General features: G+C 38.6%; 2 protein-coding genes across 6 annotated transcripts in view; one reads left to right on the top strand and one right to left on the bottom strand.

The window, feature by feature from the left end:
• Nucleotides 1–8,197, top strand: part of LOC115018529 (rho GTPase-activating protein 26-like) — an 80,047-nt gene extending 71,850 nt beyond the window's left edge. Inside the window, exons 21-25 of one of the 3 annotated variants that reach the window (XR_003833398.1) lie at nt 1,252–1,287; nt 1,403–1,513; nt 3,615–3,706; nt 5,381–5,583; nt 6,047–8,197. Coding sequence is in view for 1 of the 3 variants with exons in the window: in XM_029447551.1 (XP_029303411.1) it covers nt 1,252–1,287; nt 1,403–1,513; nt 3,615–3,706; nt 6,047–6,135 (328 nt within the window). In the remaining 2 variants the exon portion in view is untranslated. Of the gene's footprint in view, nt 1–1,251; nt 1,288–1,402; nt 1,514–3,614; nt 3,754–5,380; nt 5,584–6,046 lie in introns of all 3 variants that reach the window. The other 2 variants (XR_003833397.1, XM_029447551.1) reach the window with 2 other exon arrangements.
• A 992-nt stretch (nt 8,198–9,189) lies between these two features.
• Nucleotides 9,190–24,638, bottom strand: part of LOC115019262 (glucocorticoid receptor-like) — a 68,568-nt gene continuing 53,119 nt past the window's right edge. For 2 of the 3 annotated variants that reach the window (XM_029448741.1, XM_029448742.1), the window contains exons 6-10: nt 22,075–22,347; nt 20,016–20,160; nt 17,472–17,602; nt 14,343–14,500; nt 9,190–13,865 (exon numbers count right to left, since the gene is read on the bottom strand). In XM_029448741.1, coding sequence (XP_029304601.1) covers nt 13,713–13,865; nt 14,343–14,500; nt 17,472–17,602; nt 20,016–20,160; nt 22,075–22,347 — 860 coding nt within the window. In that variant the 3' untranslated portion in view covers nt 9,190–13,712. Of the gene's footprint in view, nt 13,866–14,342; nt 14,501–17,471; nt 17,603–17,622; nt 19,127–20,015; nt 20,161–22,074; nt 22,348–24,638 lie in introns of those variants that run through there. The other variant, XM_029448743.1, reaches the window with a different exon arrangement.

Here is a 24,638-nt window from a genome sequence, read left to right as displayed (position 1 = left end):
ACTGAGTTCAGCAGAGAATCTCCCCTGAGCATGACACACACGTCTTCAGTGGTGATGCACAACAGCCTGCCTTAGTTGTGGCGGATCTGTTTCCTCGTTACTCTGCTGGTCTTGTTTATGTGTCTCAGATCTTTCTGAGAAAGCTGCGTAATCACTAAAAAGCATTCAATCAAGCGAAATGATCCCAAAAGTTATTGCAAAATCTGGTTCTCCTTTACATAATTTGGTTGACTATAATTAAATTTTCTTTGCTTTCTCCTTTTATTACGCCTCGCTGTTTCCTCACTCCAATCTTCAACAAGCCTCTCTGTCTGTCTTCCACCGTCTCTCACTCTAGACACACGTTCATCCTGTGATGGAGAGCGTGTCATATCTGAGAGAGAAACTGGTGTGTGTGTCTGTCTGTCTGTCTGTCTGTCTGTCTGTCTGTCTGTGTGTGTTATTTGTGTCTGATCTTTAGTTTCCTTCACTGGCTGAACATACAAAATGTGAGTCTGAAACAGTGTGTGTGTGTGTGTGTGTGTGTGTGTGTGTGATTCTAATTTAAAAATGACATTAGATTCAATTACTGTAGATTCACACTCTTCCCTAAGCCTGGAAAGAGTCCCACTACAACTATGTGTAATTTCAGTAGATAAATGAAACCAATAGAAATATTATTTTAGGGCGTTATCATATCCCGTCGATTTGATTGCATGTCCCCGCTGTCTCCAGACTGTGAAATGCAGCGATTAGTTCCTATATCGATCATGTTGGGACCAAGTGTATCCACAGTGAATTCAGCTAAATCCATCATTTTTTATGACTGTGGAAGCTCAAAGGAATGTCCTGTTTTTCTTCATCATGGTTATTAGCCTTCATTAAAAAGTGTTGTTTCAGTCAGGGCTGGAGCACATTAAGCGACTCACTTCACCCATTGAGAGCTATTAAGGAGTCAGTTTCTCTTTGCAGCTAAATCATTTGGGTTTCATTTTAACCAAGCAAGCTGGGAGGTCTTCTCTGCTGACTTGTATTAGCTTTCCAGCACACAAGGAACACATGACAAGTAGAACTCTGTGAGAGGAAAGTAAGAAGGGAAAACTCCTCAGTAACATAATATCTCTTGAAACATAACGTCTTAATTAATATCCGTTTATTTAAAAAAGATTTAATTTTCTTACAAGTCCAGAATCATGTAATACTTAACCTTATGGCTCATTCATTTGGATGGATTACTTTATTTAGTTTTTTTGTTTCATCTTGTGTTTCCAGGCTGAATCCAAAGAGTCGTGGCAGCATACCAACCAGGTAAGGAAAATACATCTTTAAGGGTTACACTGGAAGCTGATAATAATATATGTTTTAGTCGGTATAATACTGCCAATGCTCTAATTTGCACGGTTTGTGTGTATGTGTCCATCAGCGCAATGTCTCCCAGCCCCACTTCACCTCGCTCTCCCTCCTGGCCGATGTTCTCAGCCCCATCAAGTCCGCAGCCGACGTCCTCCGCCTCTAGTGACTCCTCCCCTGTCAGGTTGGTCCACATTGTTTGTGTAACAGCGTGTCTCTAATCCTAGTGAAGCAATAGAAACTTGCTTCCAGTTTCAAGGTTCAAACGGCCTGATGCTGCTGCACAAGCTGCTAGATTCTTGCCACTGCTTTGTACCCTCAAAATCTCTGCCTTTCTTTAAACCATTAGAGAATAAAGGTCCTCCTTCTTGTATACAAAGCCCTAAACGGAACCGCACCAAGTTACACTGCCAACTCTCTAATAAACCATGTGCCCCCAAGAACATTACGACCATCCACTACTGGTTTATTAAATGTTCCCAGAAACATCCAAAAGAAAATCGGGGATGCAGCCTTTTGCAATTATGCACCAAAGCTATGGAACACTTTACCTGCAGACATTAGGGAGGCAAGCTCTCTCAATATCTTCAAAAGTAAGCTAAAAACATATCTCTTTACTTTAGCCTTTTAATGGTGATATTTTATATCTCTTTACTTTAGCCTTTTAATGGTGATATTTTATATCTCTTTACTTTAGCCTTTTAATGGTGATATTTTATATCTCTTTACTTTAGCCTTTTAATGGTGATATTTTATATATTTTAATCTTAGCCTTTTAATGGTGATATTTTATATATTTTTATCTTAGCCTTTTAATGGTGATATTTTATATATTTTAATCTTAGCCTTTTAATGGTGATATTTTATATATTTTTATCTTAGCCTTTTAATGGTGATATTTTATATCTCTTTACTTTAGCCTTTTAATGGTGATATTTTATATCTCTTTACTTTAGCCTTTTAATGGTGATATTTTATATATTTTAATCTTAGCCTTTTAATGGTGATATTTTATATATTTTTATCTTAGCCTTTTAATGGTGATATTTTATATATTTTAATCTTAGCCTTTTAATGGTGATATTTTATATATTTTTATCTTAGCCTTTTAATGGTGATATTTTACATCTCTTTACTTTAGCCTTTTAATGGTGATATTTTATATATTTTTATCTTAGCCTTTTAATGGTGATATTTTATATCTCTTTATTTTAGCCTTTTAATGGTGATATTTTATATATTTTTATCTTAGCCTTTTAATGGTGATATTTTATATCTCTTTACTTTAGCCTTTTAATGGTGATATTTTATATATTTTTATCTTAGCCTTTTAATGGTGCCACTTTAAACTAATTTAAATGATTTCATAAATGTTTGCCATGCCTGGTTTAACATAGAATGTGTAAAGGTAACTGAGATAAATTTCAGAGTGTGTATTTTTGAAATACTTGAGATCAAATAGACTGTTTCACCACGGGAAAAAGAGGACGTTTCTCAGATAAATGTGTATTGGAGAAAAACTGGCTTTAACCGAAGGGAGTAAACCAGTTGAGAAAGCCACAGGGGCCCATTGTTGATCTCATGCTTTCAAAATATGGCTCTGACAGTTTTCAATTTATACAAGAATGGTGTGATGAATGTGATTTCCCGGCAGTAGGGTCGTTAAGTACGGCACAGATAGGGAAACTAGGCATGATTTCCAATGTTATTTTATATTATTTTATCTGCTATTTTATCTGCTATTTTATCTGCTATTTTATACTATTTTAATTCTGCTATTTTTATAATGGTACTTCAGACTCATTTACATCAACACTGTGATTATTGTACTGTAAATGCTTTTATTCTGTCTAATGTTGTACTAATTGTTATGGTTTTGCTGTGAAGCACTTTAGGCTGCAATTCTTGTATGAAAGGTGCTATACAAATAATGCTTATTATTATTATTATTATTATTATTATTATTATTACCCTCTGCAAGCAGACCCTGATTCTGTAAAAGCTACAGAAATTTAAAACAATGACGTGTAAGAATAACTGTAGTCTTTAATTTGAAATATATAGCCATTATGTGTCCAATAAAAAGGCACTAGAACTAGATATCGAATGCAAAAAATATATATATTTTGTGAAAATAGCCACTTGGTACTTATAAAACAGTTTGTATAAAGTGTGTGTGGTTTGAGGTGTCTAATTCAAGCATTGTTTCAAACTGGAAGCTGTCTCCCCCCCCCCCCCCCCCCCGAAACAACCTAGTCTTACTCTCACTCTCTCATTGTCTCCAGTATTGCTGGCAGAAAGGCTCGAGCGCTGTATGCCTGCAAGGCAGAGCATAACTCGGAGCTGTCCTTCATCGCTGGGACCATCTTTGAGAACGGTGAGTCTGGCTCTGGACTTGACAGCAGAAAGGAAAAAGGAAAGAATGTGGGTTGGTGTTTGAAAAGACAAAAAACAATTACTGTCAAAAACGAAAAGTCAGCCTTGCGAGTTTGCTGGACTTCATTTAGCCGTGATGTTGGATTCCGTCGTCGGGCTGGAAAATGTGTTTTGTCATGTTGGAGGAAGGAGGAAGGAGGAAGGCGCACTTTCAGTTGACACTTTGCAGTTAATTAATAAGAGACCGAATCCATAGGCTGTGATACATTTCTCCGTTTGTTGCTGTCAGTGTATTTCTTATCCAGCACCTGGCTTTAAAATAAGCTTGGATGTGCAGTTACTCTGATTTGCACACTTCTCCAGAGATTATTAGAGGCTGGCAGAAAGACTGGAGAGTAACAGCAGTTACAATATGTGCACTGTATTGCTTTTGCATGCAGCCAAGCACTTAACATGTTTCAGATCTGAGTCATTTGCTTTGTTTTGGGCAAAAACAAGTATTTATATGATCGTCACCATACACACACACACACACACACACACACACACACACACACACGCTCACAAAGGAGACAGGAAACTCTTGAAAATAGTTCTATTTTTCTATTCATTTTCCTTTCCCCTCTGCGCAGGAAACTTGATGCAGACAGTCTCAGGGTCCTCTCTGGGCTAATTTCAGCCTATCCAACTTCAAGCCCAAAACCATAAATCACCTTTATCTCCTCACAGTTTTCTTTGGCGTAACTCTCCTAATGAAGACCAGATACGCACACATTTAAGGATAATAAAACTACCAAGGCAGTACTATGTACTTATGCGGCTTCACTCGTTATCAGGCAGATAAATAGTGGAACTTAATAGTTTTCACGGTGCGTTGTAGTCTGCAGGGAAACAGACACACACACACACACTAAGGAATTGTAGGGGTTCCCTTTTTTGGTCATGCCAGTTGACACATGGTTTCTGAGACCCCTAAATAGAGTTAGCTGTGTTAAGACTATTGAGGGTTACTGTAATATAGAGCACTGTCATTGGAGCCCTTTGGGTCAAAATGTCACCTTGGGGACATGTAATCCCCAGAGTGGCATCTCAACACCTCAGTCTGCTCAGGGCTATCCAGGGACGGCTGTCCAAACAGAGCTCATGCTGCCGCCTCGTTAACCCTCATAAGAATACTGTTACAATACAATGTATTAATGTGTTTATCTTTGCTGTTTTATAGAATATTACCACCGTTTATGATTTGAAAATCAGGCAGATCCATAAAAATCCAAAAGGGATAAAAAACCTTTTTGCACTGTCTCATGATAAGTTTACATTTGGTGTCTTTCTTTGATGTAACTTTGTGGTAGCATGGTGCGAGTTAGGTTTCCTGTGAGGACAAAATTAACTTTTTACTCCTGCAGCGATGTTCCTTTTAACTTCCTGTGTTTTAGCACCACCTCGCTAAAGGTCTTCTTGTTTAGTGGCTCTTTAACCGGAACATGCCACAGCAACACACAATTAGCCTAATGATGATGCTTCTTCATAATTGCATAGTTACTGTATGTCAAACATGCCAAGCCCTGCACTATTAATCAAGAGACCTGCTTGGACTTGTACGCCGTAAAATCTAAATCAGCTTTTCAATAGGAATTATTTTTTGGCTTCAGCTTCAACCTGCTTATATTTACAGCTTGCAGTTACCATATATTTACATCCCGTCTTCCTGCCTCACACCGGATCGACAGAAACCCACTGCACACTACCTGCCCAGCACCAAACAGCAGACACACAAAGTTAGCGACTAGCTTGTGAACATAGCGGAGCATTTGGCAGCTTAAGAGCCATACATTTACCTCAGGAGGTGGTGGAGACCAAAACAGAGCTGAAAGAAGAGTGAGTATTAGAAAGTAAAACAATGCAATTTAACTTTTATACCTTTCAGCATCACTCCGACAATACAGTACAAACCCTTGAGCCTCTATGTGACACCGAAAACACATTAGACCAAGGCCGATTACAGTGCACTAATTATCTTCCTATAGGTGCGCTACTTTAGAAAAAGTGTTCACATTATAAATGCTTTTAATCTTGTGTTTTTATTATGGAATTTCACTCTGTGTCACATTAACCCAACCGAAGACAGGTGGCCAGAAACACGACTCAAAACGAATGCAAATGTTACTCTACATCTACTGGATGTGTGAATAGGCAATCGCCTATATGTTGGCCATATCAACTTTATTCTCTTTCTCTCTCACACTCTCTGCACATGTGTTCGTCCGCATGTTTAAGTGCCACATATGAGATGTTTTTACATCTATCTTGAGATGCTTAATGAATGTTTCTCTCTCTCCAGTTCATTCCTCCAGGGAGCCCGGTTGGCTAGAAGGGACTCTGGACGGCCGAACAGGATTGATACCAGAAAACTATGTGGACTTTTTATAGTCCAGGGTCCAGAAAAAGACTTGAACTGGACTATTCTGGAATGGAGTTGACCAAACTGGACTAGATTCGACTGCACAAGACTGAACAGACTCTTATTACATCATATACTATACTGGACTGGACCATTGTTGATGATGCTTCTCTTGTCTTGACTAGACTGGGAATTGAAACTGGACCAAGCAGAACCACGTGGAATGGATATGACGCAGGACCGAAAGAGTGACTCATGAATTGCACTGAAAAAAAAAAAAGGAAAATATTAGTCCCACTGTGGTTTCCAGCTGTTATTGGATTAGTGTGGAAGACTTCACAAGTCCTGATGAAGATGATGTGGTAACCTGGAATGTGTGTGAGAGAAAAAAGTGTGTGTGTGGCGGGGGTTAGAGACAAAATGACACTTATAAATGAGTTGATCTTTCTGGGCTGTAAGGCTTTTCAGCGCTTGCTTTATGTCTTTGAACTTCACTGCCATTGCTCCAGAATCATCTGTTTTTATCAGCCAGAAAAAGTAAAAATCTTCCTTTGGAGACGATGACAGGGAACAAGATAAAAAGCAATTGGTCTTTGACTTTGGACTTGCTACTTCACCTCCTCACTGTGTGCTGTTTGAATGATTGCTAATCCCATTGGGGGACCGAAGCTTTTAAAGACGACTTAAATGATTTGGGTTTTGGCTGTACGGCTGTAAATGTGTTAGTGAGCACTTGCTGTGGCGGTCCGGTAATTCCCCAGGACAAGACTCAACCTGGCTAATGTTTCAGAGCTCCAGTTCAGCAGCAGGAGCCCCAGGGTAGATCAGCACAGGATAAGGTCGCCTCAAAAAACAGTTCGGCAAAAGGTCAGGATTTGGTTTTATCCTTATTTATAACGCCTCTCCTGGCAGAGCCCTCACATTTTATTTTTAAATGTTCAAACAAACCCGACAAGCAGATCATAGGTTTACAATGCAGCGTAGGAGTAACAACTGCATCCTGCTGGTTAAAACAAGTCCAGCTGTGAAGCCGCGCTCTGCTTCCCCAGCTGTGATATTTTTTGATTGTTTGAAATAATTGGATCCAGTACGGTCCATAGTGTTGAGTCATGTTTGCAACATCACAGAGCACCTACGTACCAAACCATCAATGTTGTTTTTTTTTTTAAACCTTTCAGAAATGCATATAATTGATCATATGTATTTATTTTAAGCCTGCATCTTGTTCTCTCCTTGTTTTAACCACCATGCCGATTCAATCAGTTGCTTTACTGTAGATGATTTCATCTTTACCGGTTTGGAGTGAGCAAACGACTGACGTAGTTTCAAAGTCAAAATATGCAAATGTGGTGCGTCATGACCCAACACTAGGGCATTTTTACATTTTTATGTACGAATCACAAAGACGATGCTTATAATGTATTTATCTGAGGACGGACATTTACATTTTGAACTGGAGTTTAATGCCAAGGCTGTCATTTACAAGCAAATGAAATGCAGTTGTGGTTTTCAGAGAAGCTCAGACATTTGAAGAAAGAAATAAATCATACATTTTTCATAATTTGCTCCGATATGTATATGCAAGCTGGTCTGCTTCGGGGTCCCCTTTTAATAAGTCGAAGCTGAACTTTTTCCTTGAACCACTTGGTGAACGTCTGTATGAAAATATTTCGTTGGATTTTATTTTTTATTTTAGGACAGAATATTGAAGACCATTTATGCTTTTTAACTGGGATTTCTAATGGGAGAGTAAATAAAATAAAAACTTTAAATGTGAAATGAGACTACTTTGTTCATATCTGAACTTCTTATTTATGAGAGTTTCTTAAAGGCTCAATCCTGAACTGTATTCATTTTGAGGTGTTTTATTGACATTGTAAATAAATACACAGCATTTGATAAGGTATCATTTTTTTAAGTATGACATTTTATATTTTGTATTTTTAGCATACTAACTTAATTCCTTAATTCCATCTTTGTTGCCCAGATTTTTGTATCATTTAAGTCTTTCTACAGCCTTAAATCTTCTTTCAGATGTCTTGGTGAATTGACAAGATGTGCAGAATTAAAGATAAATGTTCAACAACTGCAGCTGGTGTCTTTCATGTTTCTTTTGGATGAAGTGAATATTTTTACTGTATCTATTATCACACATGTTGCAGTGCATTCCTCTTGTATTTTATTGTGACTGTTGAAGTCTCATTTTTCTTCTTTAAAATAAATAGTTCCAACAGTTACGCACTTTCTTCCTGAAAGTTAGGTGAGGAGGTCGAGACCAAACTCATGTCTGAGTTTAATCAGGTGGGGGTTAGCTTAGTATAAAAGTGTGGAGGCGGAGGGAAACCCCTGGCTGCCTGACTGTACAAAGTTCAAATACGCCTACTGCAGTAACACCTCTAAAACTCACTAATTAACACGTCATATTTTGCTTGTTACATTTTTGTTTGTGTACAAATTTAACAAGAACTTTATTGACACACATCAGTTTATCGATGCAGTCATCACTACCGTGTAGTATCCACTGGTCGCCTGTCAACCTCATGACAACAAGACTCTGGGAAGTCACTGTGCCCAGCTGTTTGCCAAAAACTAGTTCCATATTGTATCTCCACAGAAGATCAAAACATTATGTTTTTACACTTGTTTGTGCATACTCTATATTATGACTTTTTTATGGCATAGCATATTACTTTTTATACAATACACTGACTTTCATGGCATATTAAACTATTACTTTATGACATACTATATTACTTTTGTATAGAATACTATGACATTTGATGACATACCTAAATTAATGCTCTGAAATAAGTATTTCACAAAATGTCTAAAAAAACTATTCCTTCAAATTTTTTTCAAAGTTTAGGATTTTTTTTTTTTTAAACCAACATTTCCAGGTCAAGTTCAATTACTGATATCATTAAGAAAAATAAAACCACTGTAGCTGAGCATTGAAAAACGGGAAACTTTATTGTGTAAGATGTCAGTTTTCCCAATCTCCACTTTCAACCAGTGATGACAAAAACATCATCCAAGTTGTTACCAATAACCAATGAATCCAATGTCAAAGAACAACACAGATAACTTAATTCAACATTTAATCAAATAGGTGAAAATATCGACATTGACTACAGAAGAGGTGTAATACAGAAGTAAAACAAACTTGTTTTTTTTTTTAAACAAACATTTTACATTTTTTGTTTGCTTTTACATTGGATTACATTTACATAACTGAAATACGAACAAAACAGACTTCAAGGAAAGCCATAGCTATATGTACCAGTGAAACATGTTCTGCCCTTAATCTTTAAAGATAATATTTGCATGTATTTTATACAAAATAGACTATCAACCAGTATGAGGGTAGTGCAATTCCGTCAGGCTCTGGTAGATTTACTTTCACCCGGAGATTCAACTTTTTTTTTTGTTTTATTTTCTGTTTTAAAGTGACCAGTAAATCCTCACAGCAATATACATGGGATCCAAAGCCTAGACTTTTACAAAAGATACCTTTTCGAATAAACTAAGTAGTACTAGAAGTTGGATAGTAAGTGCTACTTAAAATGTAACTGCTTGAATACTTCTTGTTTGTTAAATCTTTTCTTTTTTTTCTCCTCTGCTTTGGTCACTCTTATATAACGCAAAAACCTCCTCCAGTCTGCCTCGCCTTCCGCTCCTCCCTCTCCCTCGTTTCCATATAACTTTAAAACACAGTTAGCATTCATATAGACTTTCCATTGACTTGTAGAATTTACATTTACTTCACAAGACAAACATGTTTTAACACTTCCTAATGTATTCAACACGTCTACCTTTATCAAACACAAACCAACAAACAGAAAAATATTTACTTTCTTGACGCGTTCAATGTACAAAAAGGATTGGGTAAAATTATTCATATCAAAGAGGATCAGCTGATGTATTCAAAATCGCAGAAAATATCGTCTTTCCTATTTATTTATTTTTTACAATAGATCAATCTCTCAAAGCATTGATATTTGTTAAGGGTTTATCTATTTCCTGATTTGAAAACGTATTTCTATGGCTCTCTGTCTCCCTTTCGCAAGGCCTTTACATGTGGTTGAAAGGTAAAAGAGAAAAATGTATAGGAGTATAGAGGTTATGTCCATGTAAAAATATTTTGTAATAATAGACACTGTTTACATTGCACTGGATATGTCGGCGTTGCTATATACACCTATGGCCATTTAGAAATGAGCAGGAATATGGTTACATCTACACGTTAAAGCTGGTATTCTGAAGCACCACCACCTGGAAACAACTGTAATACTGTATGCAAAAGTCACCCAAACAAAATAAGACAAGTTTAGTCAAATCTTCCCCAGAATAATCAACATCAAGCCCGTGTTCTTCACAGCACAAGGCCACGAGACCGAGTTAGCGAGAGCAGCTAAAAAGCCTGCGCTGTACATGAAACAACCCTGCTGTGAGCAACCATCCTTTGGCGGAACGGCTGATTAAAAACATGATGGCTCTTATTGAATAGTGGCTTGTATGCGTCCAGAGTCTGCTGTGCTGTTAGCTGTAAGTGACACACAAATGACCGGTCTCAAAAGGCAACCTGCTACTACCATTCAGAGTTATGCGCTGCGGAGGGACGAGTACCATGCAGAGTAAACAGCTGAAAATCTGTACGGTGGACGATTTAGGCAGTTACAAGGAACGCTGAGGAAACTGCAGTTAATGTATTTTTGCTTTGGCCATCACATAAGCTGGTACGAACATGTTTTCACATTACAAATGTACCCAATGCTGACCGCCACCCATTTGACAACAGTTGATATTACTGCTTACTTTGCAATTTCAAAAATACAATATTTTGTGCATCTCCAAAAGAAAAAGGTCTATCATACACTTAACTTGGATGATAACAATTGATAGTTTTAAGCTGGTGTACGTGTGACACTGAACTAAGATCTCATAAATGTGCACCCTCACGCAAAGTTAGAAAAACCACATAATGTTGAATCCCAATTGAATTATCATTCCTGCACATCTCCAGAAAAGACATATAAAAACTTGATATAACATTTGGCACTAGTGGAACACATCCAAGTGATGTAGTCACTCATAGCCTGAGCTTTGATTCACAAGTTATTTGGATCAAACTGCATCTTCTTCCAAAAAAAAATGTCAACGTTAGAGGTGAAATCCTGACAACAGAGGTTCCATCGATTATGGGTGTCTCTATTTTTATTCTTTTTAAAATCTAATATACAAAACAAATATATATGTATATAAATATTGAATAACCTTTTTAGTCATGTTGGGCTCGACAACTTGATAACAACCCCACTTCCTGTTTTTGCAAACAATTTGAGATGAAGCTGATTAAATATTATATAAATGGTATTTAGAGTGAAACCCAAAACATTTGTCACAAATAATATGCTTTTTGTTTACCTATCAGGAGTAACACATGGCGAAGTTAATTATGTCTCGGAAATTCAGTCAGGTAATATACTTCTAAGTATTTAGAGGTTTGAGAACTGAGCACTTACTGTGTTCATGGTACCTTATTTTGAAAATCCAACCAGTCTAGTACTCCTGTTAGATAACAACACACACACCATGAACTCACTGTTATTCCTATTTGACCTTACTGTGATGTCTTGGGGTGGGAACAGGCAGTCTGGCCACGTTAGTCCATGAAACCACACTTTAAAGTATAGTTGTATGAAAGCATTTACTAAACTAGAACCTTTAATGTGAATGCAGCCGGCGATGAAAGGACGGTTTTGACTTCAGGCCAGGTTAGCTTGAATCATTATGGCTATTTACTAAACACACAGACGCCGTGGCTCTTTTCAAAAAGGCAATTCAGTTTTTGAAACCCCACCTGTGCGATTGCATCTGAATAAATTGCAAAGGTTTGTAAACACATTTGATTCAAATTAACTCACTGACTATTCAAAGATCTAAATCCTAATATGAAAATCAGTCAGTCTGCCCCTACATATTACAAAACATCAGATATTCCTCGTTTAATTCCAGTGGTGTCCATTTAGCACTAATGCGATTGCAGCTTCTCACAAGCTTGTTAAAGTATTTTGAATGTGTATTCAACATTATATCTGTTGACATATTCTGGTTACTGTACCTCTGTGTAAAAATGTGATACTGATTGGGAGAAGTAGTATATTTATCAAATATACTTTACATGGTAAAAAGAGACACACAATATGTGTTTTGGTACTCAAAATATATATTTTTATACTTTTTCTTATGATTCTCAAACTTTTTAAGATCTAAAAATCAAGATCTTATAATTTCATTTCTAATTTGTACCATAGGCTGACTTCTTTATGTAGCCTATGTCTGGGGGGTATGTGTGGGGTTCAGAACAGAGAGAGTTGCCCGCATTGAAAACACCAAAAAAAAATGGCTGCTTAGAAAGAACACAGAAATTGCCAGCGTGGAAAAGCGAAAGAAATATGTGGACATTTGTCAAAAGGTTAAATTATTAAGGAAAAGAAAACCCCCCACGGATGGCTATGAAGAGCTTTAAAAGCTAAAAGGCACTGTTTTTCCCTTCTCAGATACATCCTGTGTAAACATTTTTCTGAGTGAATGAGTGTCTGTGAATAATTTGAATAGTTTGTGTGGGTGTAAGCATGACTTTCGCATGTGTGGTAAGAAATGCGTGCATAAAATAAATGAATATTCTATTACATAATAATCCTGTTTTTTTTTGTTTTTCTTCCATCGGTCAGTTATATAAATCGGATTCAAATCATTTCAGAAATGATAACCGATTCACAGCTGAAAACGTTTTTTCCTCAAATCTCCTTCGGTCCAGAAGAAAAGTCAGTATGTTTTTAATTTTTCTGTGTTTTTTTTTTTTGTTTTTGTTTAACCCCTTCATCTCCAACAGGCAAGTGGAAACCACAACAAGTGAACACTCACTACATTCTCTGCACAGTGGAGCTGGGAAGGGCAAACAGAGACAAGCTGGGCAGGTGAGCGGAGGAACAGTAGACTTGAACTTGGATGGAGCTTCAATAGGTCCGGCGAGTTGGACAGTATGTTACGTCGTGTTGAGGGCGGAAAAGGTTTTACTAGGTGTTGGCTTGTCATTTAAAACAGCAATAGAAAACTGGAGGCAGGAGAGAGTAAGAGGTAGGCGGCCTCCAAAAGAAACAGCATTAGAAACCTGAGGACAGGGCCATGGACGGAGAAGGGGGTAGGAAAAAAAACAAGAATAATTGATCGCCCAAAATGCATCCTGCCCACGAGACATTCAGAGCCAACTTTTTTTCCCCTGGGGAGGACAATTTCTTCTTGTTTAGCCAAAAGGAAGGGCTACATGTCGGTGGTAAGGTGGCCTACGGTGGTTTGGCCCAATCTATGAGCAGATTGGGAGGCGTGAGGCCACAGGTATTGTTCTCCGAGATTAGGTTGTATGGCTGAGGCCTGGAGGGGCGTGGCAGAATTCCTAGAAGGGGGCGTGGGAAAACTGAGGAATCGAGTGATGGGGGAGGCGGGACAAGCGAAAGCTTAGGGCTCGGGGCGAAAACTTGGGGCCAACGAGAGGTGCACGGGCAGGGCAGGATTTAAGGCATTGCTTCACAGTTTAATAAGGCAGTCATTTCTGATGAAACAGCAGAGGCTTGACGCTCCCGTCTTTAAATTTTGGTATCTGGTTGGTGATGATTTCCGCCAGCATCTCTGGGAATTCCACACTGAGGGTTTTATTCACAAAGGTGTAGAAACAGATCTGGAGAAGACCTTCGACCATCTGGAGGAGAAAGACAGATTAGTGAGTCTATGAGATATTAAATAATTATTTTTTATTTGCAGGATTAACCTTAAATTAGCCTTGGGTCTATATGCAGTAGTTACTTCTGCAATGAGGAGGATTTACAGACAGCAATGGGTAGAGAGTGCTTGTAACAGACTTGACTGGAACACACAATATTTCACTTAGTGGGATCTGAGTGTATTCTTCAGGGTTTTACACTAATCAGCATGGTGCAGGGAACTCAGTGGTAGTGATGCACTTGAACCGTAAGATATGAAAAAGAAAAAGTCTGGCTAGTATGAAAAAGGAAGCAAAGTACACTTGTAAAATGCTTTATACACACACACACACACACACACACACACACACACACACGTGCTTTCCTGCCTATAATATTTAACAAATCCTACATAGATCAAAGAAGAGGAAAACAATAAAGCATGCGGTATATAACAGTGTGTGTGTTTCTCTAACCTCCTGCATGGAGTCCAGTAGCTTAGTTAGCTGGTAGAAACGCTGCCAGTTCTGACTAGCATTCTCCTCTCTCTTGACGATGGCTTTCCCAAGCTCCTTGATGTACGTCATCCTGATCTCGTCAAACACCGCCTGACTCTTCAGGCCATCTTTCGGTACTAGACACACACACAAACAGTGACATCAGTGTGAAGGTTTAGCTGGCAATGGCAGGATTGTGGAAATAAAAAAAGGAAAATAAAATTGTTGAGAAATTGTTCATTTGAAAATGTCTTTCTTTGGAGCTGGAGCCCCAGCTGGTAGCATCAAATTAACTCTAGTTTAATATCCTACCAGGACATTGTTTTTATGGCTGGCAGTTAACAAAGAAGCTCCCAAAGGTTTTCATATCAATAAGAAAAGTTAGTTAGTAAGTACACAGAATACCGAATAATGTACAATATATCTATTCGCCCATCTGTCTCAAACTGAAACTTTTTATCTTGTTCTCTGCTGCAACAAACAGTTGCTTTTAATGAAGAAATCATGTTCAGGACTGTGTTGGACCCCAACAAGGACCCTTAGGAGACACTGGCTAAACCCACACACATATGTAAGCCTGCGCCACCTAACCAGAAGGCAGTAGAAAATATGCAAAACTTAAGCTAACATCTATATATCTATATCAGCTACTGTGCAGAATGTTCCCTACCTATGAAGTGTGTGTAAAAAATGTTTTAAATGTTCTGCTGATTATCAAACTCTGCATGTACAATTTCTATTAAAGAGCACACAGTGAATATTTTTGACTGTGCTGGTCACGGCTGAAAAAACATTAAGATGCAGCTGTCATAACAACCATGTCAACACTTCATGGACCACTTGTCAGTCGGCTGCCTGGCACGTGGCCGAGGCAAAGCCACAGTAACAGGCCAAGAGATTATGCAAAGTCACAGAGGGCAGGATCGGGGTGGAATACGGTCTGATTTACCACAGCTATCTGGCCTGTCCTTTATGCATGTTCAGGATTGAGTGTAAGAGTAAAAACAGATTACCTTTCCCTGCTTTCTACTCTGGATTATTATTTTTTATTTAACAGTTATTAGAACAGAGTAGAAAAGAGCTACCATGACCCATTTGACCTTCTGAACTTTACAGTATGTTGAACAATTAATCAAACGGTCTCATAGGTGACTTTGCACATGCATGAGAAATTATTAAAACAGCCAAAGCAGTTGTCCTGACCTTATTGTATTTCCGTCCCCTGAGGGGAACAGATGGAAATAGCTCTCAGGTACGAAAATGCAAGCTGGGCTCGGTATGGAAATGTCATTTTCCTCTGCATAACGAGCAAATCAAATCAAATTTTGAATTCTATTCTGTATTTTACCGGGAGCCAGTGCAGAGCAGCTAATACGGGAGTAATATGATCCCGTTTCCTTGTTCTTGTCAATACACGTGCCGCTGCATTTTGGATCAACTGAAGAGTCTTAAGCGACTTTTTGGGACAACCTGATAACAATGAGTTGCAGTAATCCAGCCTTGAAGTAACAAATGCATGGACTAGTTTTTCTGCATCATTTTGAGACAGGATGTGTCTTATTTTTGCAATGTTACGTAGATGAAAGAAGGCAGTCCTTGAGATTTGTTTTATGTGGGAGTTAAAAGACAGATCCTGATCAAAGATGACTCCAAGATTCCTTATGGTGGTGCTGGAGGCCAAGTTAATGCCATCCAGAGCTTCTATGTCATTAGAAAATGCGTTTCAGGAGGCATTTAGGGCCAAGTATAATAACTTCAGTTTTGTCTGTGTTTAACATCAAAAAGTTGCTAGACATCCAAGTTTTTATGTCCTTAAGGCATGCTTGAAGTTTAGCCAATTGATTGGTTTCATCTGGTTTAATTGATAGATATAATTGGGTATCATCCGCATAACAATGAAAGTTTATAGAGTGGTTCCTTATAATATTGCCCAAAGGAAGCATATATAAGGTGAATAGAATCGGACCAAATCATCTCTAAAGTGCATCGTTTCCCCTGCCATTCACTGAGTGAGGCAGAAGAAAGAATGTTCTCCTCCTCAGCTAAGAGAAATGACCATAATTGGTAAAAAATAAAGTTTGATTTTTGTACTTTTATCATGCTGTGTGGTGTTTTGTTCTTTTCTTTTAAAGGGTCCTAATTACATAGTAGGACTAGTAGCCCAATGCTTTTATAGCTATTATTGTACACCTTCACAAAGAAAGGAAAGTGAGGGCTGTGAACAGTGAACTTCTTTGTTCTACTCCACTAAATCGTACATTTTAAAAGTTACTTAAGAAAATCACTGCCTACAAATCAAAATGTGTTCAGAATAAATTCAGAATACGAGAAAAGACCTTTCTGCTGTATCCAATTTCCACTCAACTGATCAAAATTGGTGAAAAAGGTTTTGCTGTAATGAGGTTTTTCATTATGTATTTGAAACTGCGATGGTTACATAGCAAACAGCAAGTATTTTATCCTCTGATATAAGAAACAGAAAGTTGAACTAAATTGAAATCTTAGTTGACCTCACTGTGCATTTTATAATTTTCAGACAAAATGACTGAAGCGAATATGTCATGGCAGCTTTCTGTTAATGGGGAGAACAAAAGGGTCCATTTACAGAGATGAAGTACCTGCTGGAAACTTGAAGATCTTTTCAACTGAGACAGTGATTACAGAACATGAACATACTGTACTTTTACAGAAAAAACTGGATGAGTGATGCGGTTGTTACAAAAGCCCTCTGAATGGAACATAAAATCACTTTAAGACATGAACAGAAGCTACAAAGAAGAGTTGTTACACAGCTTTTTCTACATGTAACTGCAGCTGTGTACGCTTTAACTGCATTGGTCAAAAAAGCTAAACTAGTTCAAGTGTGCAAATATAGATCCAAAACCTCTGATTATGCAAAAGAAAAAAGAAATTGTTTGCTTTGTCGTTTACGCGACAACTTGCCTGCTAAACTATGAGTAGAAATGTGCATTTACGATGCAGTTTGTCCCCATTCCACTCAGTATCCTACCCTACTGTGGGAAAGTGAGCCTACCTCACATTGCAAAAAGAAAAAAGAAGCTGCAGCAGTGTAACATATTGTTCTCAATGACAAGCGTGTTTCATTACCTGTACTGAGCAGTAACAGGACCTTCATGCACAGGTACTCGTCATAGGACACCTGCAGTCGGACAAACTCGTTACAGATTTTTAGCATCTGCTCGCACTGGTCGGTCATGAAGGGCAGCTTCATGCGCTCACTGAAAAGAGGTAGAAGGACAGAAAGGGCAAGGGAGAAAGTAGAGATGAGGGAGACGTGTAGAGCAGGTGGAGACAGCGGGGGAGAATGAACAAGAAGGAAGACAAAGAGTTGTACATTAGATTTAACGCTCTTTCATTCATCCTGTTATTCAATTGTAAATAAACAGCCCCAGCAGGGAAGCTCTACAGCCAGGCAGGAGAAAACCAGAGTGTGAAATCAGTCCTGATGGATTTCCACACCTCACTTCCACTAACACACAGCCCCCCCATTACCGTCTACCCCTAAAATCAATACAGCACATTCTCCTCATACAACAGTCTTGGGTTTAGAGCCGTCTATTCATTCTGCCCATCTGTAGTGCTACCGGTGATGTCTTCTTCATATCTATTTTCAGCCCTCTCTGTAGTTTATGGGTCCTTTCAGAGCGGTTCTTCACAGTTCCAGACTACGCTTTCTACAAATGTCCAATGAAAAGAAGCTGTTCGCATGTTGTCAGGGGCAAGAGCAAGTTTATTGCAATGTAGGTACTCACTACAAAGGGAAAAACATTAACATTTTAGGCAAACGAGCAGCACACATACAAGTTCCAAATGTTCACATCAGAGTCAGTGGTTACTAAAAGACAAGAGACATGACCAGAACCTCTGCCATGTATTGAACATGTTGTTCTTTGGTCAAATATTTCTCGTTTGAAACGAGGGATATTGCAATAAACAGGTACAGGTGATATTCTAAAAATGAAATATTGATATTATGCCAATTATACAAGTATGATACTATCATGTAAATAATCCAGCAGCTCACAACGGACCCAGGGAAATAGAGAATGTGTTTTGCACGGGTTACGGGTCACATGTTCTATAGATATTGCGATAATATTGTTATCATGAATTATTTTGGCCACGATAATCATGTAATGGTAATCTGATATGGTGACAGCTCAATGGAAATCATAATTTAGCTCATTTCATTCTGCATTTTATTTAGTCTTTGGTAGTAAAAACATGTTTACGTTCCAGTGAAGTAAATATACAGTCGGTACTGAAACTCATTTTCACTATGACACCAACTCCTACATAGAAGCTATAGTTGCTGAATAGTAACACAATTATTATTTTATCTTGGTTAAAAAGATTAAATGTAAAATTTAGACCACAACAGCTAGCGGAACAAATGCTAGCTAGCAGAGGGAGGAGGTCTCAACAACAACAAAAGAGAGTCCTCGTGGGCAACAATTAGTGAAAGCCCACACAGGCGTGAAGAGGTTTGATGGATTAATATCAAAGACCATGGAAGGAAATGGGACAATGTTTCACCTCCCCAAGTTTTTTTTTTTAAAATCTGACCTTCAAAAGCTGGAAGCTATAGAAACAGGAAAGCTAGAGGGAGATGAGCATCTGCTTCATGGAGCTTCCTCCAGGGACTACAAAGACTGTGGTTAGCACGGAGACCGCAGCCAGCGATTCTTTAAGTAATGTGGCTTCGTAATTAACATACTGCAGTCGTACCTGAGCCTGTCTCTCTGTGGATTCAAGGCAGCACAAAAGGTTATTTACTGTATGGTTCTCTCATCTGCCTGTGTGAGAAATGTGCTTTTCTGGGTTGTGCTTTGTTGAGTTTATTACAGAAGATGAGGGATTCTTTCCTATATATAGTTATCTCAATAAATCACAACTAATAGTCTTTTCATTATATGAAAATGTGAAATTGAATTTAACTTCTGCAAGACAACCCAGCAGTGTTCTTAGCATCTGGGATTGATCACCTTTGTACACTTAAAGCTGTGTAATATATATTGATAATATCAAAAACTGTCAAATCAGAGTTGAATTGTTTAGGTAATATTTATTACTTTTTGTAAAATAAGGTAAGGTAAAATAAATAATAAACAATATTTTTGGGAAAAGCATGTTTTTGTGATTAGCTTAGGTTAGCATAAATAATGGAGGCAGGGGGAAACAGCTAGCCGGCTCTGTTTAAGGTCAGCAACCAATACTTAGAGCACGTAACTTCCTCTAAAGTTATAATTTTTTAGGGATTAAACAAACAAGATGTTAATTATTGTGCTGAAGGCTTATTTTTAAACTTTGGACAGAGCCAGTGTAGCTCTTTCCACCCTGCTGATACACATGGTGTCATTAGTGGCTTCTTGTAATCTGATCTAACAACTTAACACGCAGGAACTGACAAATTTCCAATATGCTGTATGTGCGGCACCTCCGTCCAATGACCTGACTTCTCTGCTAACCAAGCTGAATCGTGAAGTGATAGAGAGGCGAGTGTGTAAGCCGAGTGATGAAGTGAGACCGACGCCCTGAAATGAGCAAATGCAAAACAAAAATTGGCCGCAAAATGTTGAGCTGAAGAAAAAAGGATTAAATAAATATACAACAGCTGGCTGCGGTACGCACTTGTTGATGACGAGGTCAGGGGCGAAGCAGAGCATGCTACCGTTGCACTGCTCGTACGACCTCCAACCGAGACTGAAGGACATGAGGAAGAGCCAGGAGCACTGCAGCAACGTCATCTGGTCATCCAGGTGCAGGTTGCGGAAGCCTAGGAAAGTCAGACAAAGTGGATTAGAAAGACGCACACACAGACGAAGCCAGACAGAGCAGCTAACGATATCATATGACTCGAACAAAAAGATTATTTCATGAGCATTTAGTTGTTCTTTAAACATCGTTGGTCAACAGTCGTATTTATTATACCGCATATCTTTCAAAACAAGATGAATGTGTTTTCGCGGCTTGGAAAATAATGATTTGCTGCATTAGGGTGACGGCGTATGTTGTTGCCTGTTGATTTCAAAGAGGCACAGAAACATTGAACAAAAGAAAAGTCATCGCTCAATACTTCATTAAAACGCAATTACGAAGTCAGCTTACGCTAAGCAATGTTCAAGCTTTTCACACTGTCAAAAACTATGAATGGGGAGCATCGCATGAACGGTCCTTTCACATTACATTCGTTTCGAACCACAGCTTTGTTCCGTAAAAGCCCCCACACCCTACAGTAAGAGCTTTTCCTCACTATCAGCGTGGCAGGCTGCCAGCTGTGGACACCACACACACTAAAAGCAGATTTGTCCATCAATGCATCGTCACAATCAGAGTAACAAACAAAGTCGACGTTACGTTTCATTGACAGGTTTTCTCTCAGACTTCTGATCTGAAATGTTTGGTGTGAACAACAGCAACAGTCAGAAGAGAAAATCTCCTAGGCAAATACTTGTAGCGATTATCAAGTCATGTGCCTTCTTTCCCATGATTAGAAACTAGCATGGGTGGTAGAAATTCCAAACTATTTGCTTTTCCATTTTAGTTTTAGATTTTCTTTATTCATGTTTATAACATCAGTTTAACTTTTTTGAGACAACTGTAAAATATAAGTATATAAGCAGCAGCTAATGTATGACGAAAAGTCAAATCTTTAACGCGCGCGCACAGTTCTGCAGCTTTATTACACTGAAAATAAGTGAAGAGACGTCACTGACGATAAATACAGTGATTTCAATTGCTTTGGAGATGGAAAAAGGAAAACGTCCGCTCATTCGAGAAACATTTTCTAACGATTTTACAGGTTGTAGGAACAATATCTTTACGTACAGTCATAAAGATATTGACCATGGCATGATACAAATAGAAGTACTTTGCAGAGCTTGGGTTTCTAAAGTGAATTGTTCTTTCATAAGCCACCGTTATCCACCTCTACTCACACTTTATATTACATGGTTGCTGAACATCTGTTGATCTTTAGATTCACTGCCAAGAGGAATCACATGGGGAGAATATATATTTTTGTACCGTCTTAAGTTAAATACATCCGCGATGGCCACCACTGCACCAATTGAGATAACCAACTGGCTCCCAGCCTAAACATGATTCAATCATCGACACAATGGCTCTTTCTTTGCTTCTCATTCACTGTATGGTTCCACTTGAATAGCTGGAAGCTGGACTCTAAATCTGCAGAGCCTCATCAAAATTATTAATATGACCGGAGTAATGTCTTAAACACCTGTTCTAACCTTTAGAAGGAACACTGACATTTTGAATTATGGTAAGTTGCGTTTCTTCACTGAAAAACACCACACATATTTCACAACATTTCCGTAGCTTAACTTGCGGCTACTCTTGGTCTTTAGTCTCATTGAGGAATGCTAAAAGTGCTTGACAAGCACATGCTCGGTTTACTGGAGGGCGAAAGTGATAGCTGTGCCATTGTGTACTAAATCTCAAGTCCAACTGCTAAGATTCCATTTGATCTCTAAGTGATACAATATCCTCTACAAGCTGCATGTATTAAAAGTAACAAATGACTTCATTTTTCCATCAGTGACTTGGCCCACTTCACTACACATTAGTCTCAATTGCAAGCTGGAAATACTCCCAGTGACACACTTTGCTTAGCAGTGATATGCATCTAAACCGAACCAAAGGCAACACTTGGTAAGGAGCCTTTTGTTACCTGGCAGTGACTTGGCCCACTTGACTGCAGAGATGACCTGCTGTCCCCCAAGCCTGTTGAGCGTGGTCATGAGACGCGAGGAGATGTCAGGCAGGGTGCTGTCATAGCCCGAGTAGATGATCTCAGGCTCGATGGCCTTGAGCACAGACAGCATGGTGGGCACGAGTTGGGGTAAGGGCCTGGGGATGCCGGGAGCAGGAAAGTTGCTGATAGGCTCTGATGATCCAGCAGGCCGCTGCACTTTCATCTTGATCAGCTTCTTGTTTTTCCGCGCTGGGGGACGAGACGGGACAGGGAGGGAAGGAGACATAACAAAAAAAAGGGAAATAGTGAGCAGAGAGTCATTATTTCACTTTTCTAGGCGTTAAAGAGATGCTCATGCTTTCAACATTTTATATAAATGATTTCTGAATGTACAACCAACAGCATCCAAACAACAGAAGAATAAGCAGCAAACAGTTTGTGAGAGAATTATAGATGACATACTATAAGCATCACTAGTGCTGCAACCAATTATTATTTGTCATTAATAATTAATATGTCATGTCTTTTCTCGATTAACTGATCATTTTGTCCAGAAAATAGTGATCATTAATCATTAACCATTGTTTCTTAAAATCAAGAATAAACACCAAATGTCAGCGAAAGTTGACAAAAGAGATAAAAACATAAACGCAAACCTACAAGACAGACTAACCAAGGCTGGCACACCGTTTGCAAACAACTATGGATTTGATAATTAAATGTATGTGTTTGAAATGTATGACATTCAATTATTTTCTGTTCACAATAAACTAAAATCTGCATGTTCTAAGATTTCTATAGTGAGTGGCACACTGCTGCTTCAGGCCTTCTCCTTATACATACTTACACAATCAGACTATTCTGGAAGCAAATGTACAGGGCATGCATCTTACAATGCATCCATAAATAAATAAGGATATTAAAAAGGGGGACAAAAACATAACCCGATGTAAAATCCGATCATTTTTCATTACTATACAAAGATGTGCCGTTTTGCTCAGAACAAAACCAGTTTTATATTATAAAAACTATTTTTATTATCTTAGCAACATTTTACATTTACAAGACTAAATTAAACAGAAAACTTTTATTTAAGGTTTTAATAATGAAATGCAACAATACAAACAAACTATTCAGCACTCACAAACCCCTAAAGCCTTAAAAACCCTTTCATGATTTATTTCATTGACCTCTTAACCCCCGGTACACTGTTTACTGAATGCCCATTGTTTGTTACTGCACTTGTTTTGCCAGTAGCTCCTCGACAAGATGCCGATTGGTCCGACACAATTGCTTTACTTGAAGACAAGATCTATTCTTGTGTGATCTTTTGATATTGTGAGAATCCAGCTGCCATGCGAGGTAAACAAAAACACTCCGGCCCAATCCCAATCCCAATCCAACCCACTCCAAACCAATTAGCGAGGAGTGGAAGTGGGTCTGCATGCGATGCTGATTTAACCAGCTGCCTTTACGGACACCGTGCAACGCCATTTTGTGCGTTTGTCATGGAAAACTCTCCGTACAAATAGTTCTGTTAAAACATTTACTTGTAAACTGCACAAACTAAAATGGACTTCTAATATTGTCACGCAGTCGTAACAACTTAAAGGTGATTTCGGATCAAATATACTCGTCCGGTCTAGAAAACTTGAGCCTCCCTGATCTAGATACGCTCATCTCACCTGGTGAAGGATAGCCCCCCCCGCTGACCGCAGTTTACATTTATTACCTGGATGACAAAATTTAAAAAAGGGGTGCTTCACCTGGCCAGGGGAGCAAGCTGGGGCACAGCATAAAACTGACTCCCGCTTCCCCCACACTCAACAAGTGGATAGTTTAGTTAATTATTAAAAATCTACAACATGAGAAAAAATCATTATAATAAAAGACTGGCTGCTACGAGCTTAAAGTGTTGTGCACTTACTTTGAACCAAACCCTAACAAACCCGTGAAAGGTCAGGATAATGTAATATTCTTGTTTTTCCCGTTTATAAAGCAGAAAGTTTGACTAAACCATTTAATTTCTCAGAGAAACATTAAATTACTGTGGAGAATTGCTGTGTCTTTGAACACAACATGTATGCATCGTTTTTCTCCCAGTAAATGTGCACAAAATGCCGGGGGTTGAGAGGTTACTATGAAATAACATGTTTTTCCTACGCTCTACCTTTTTTTAATTTCCTCTCCTTGCGTTTCTATGGCAACTAAGAGCCTTTTCTGGTGGGAGTCTGTCTGCTGATGCGCTAACGTTCATCAAATCCCTCTCCCTGTCTTTCTGTCCTCTCCCTATATGAAACTACTTTCACCTCTGTCTGACAAACACGGCTCTGTTTACATGTAATCTCACTCAACACTGACGGCAATTTCAAGCCCCAAGGAAGCATCAGCTGCAAAAAACCCAAGGACCAAGTTCTTAAGTACTTAAACAGTCGTTGTGCTTCACCTTTTGCTTCCCATGTCAATCTTCCTAAAGCTCGACTAGCTTAATTGTTGCTCTGTCTTCTAAACATTTATCCCTTCATGCAGAATCAGGTGAA

Source organism: Cottoperca gobio, chromosome 14, assembly GCF_900634415.1.
Source record: "Cottoperca gobio chromosome 14, fCotGob3.1, whole genome shotgun sequence".
NCBI classification, from domain to species: domain Eukaryota; kingdom Metazoa; phylum Chordata; class Actinopteri; order Perciformes; family Bovichtidae; genus Cottoperca; species Cottoperca gobio.
This window is presented reverse-complemented; position numbering and strand designations above follow the sequence as displayed.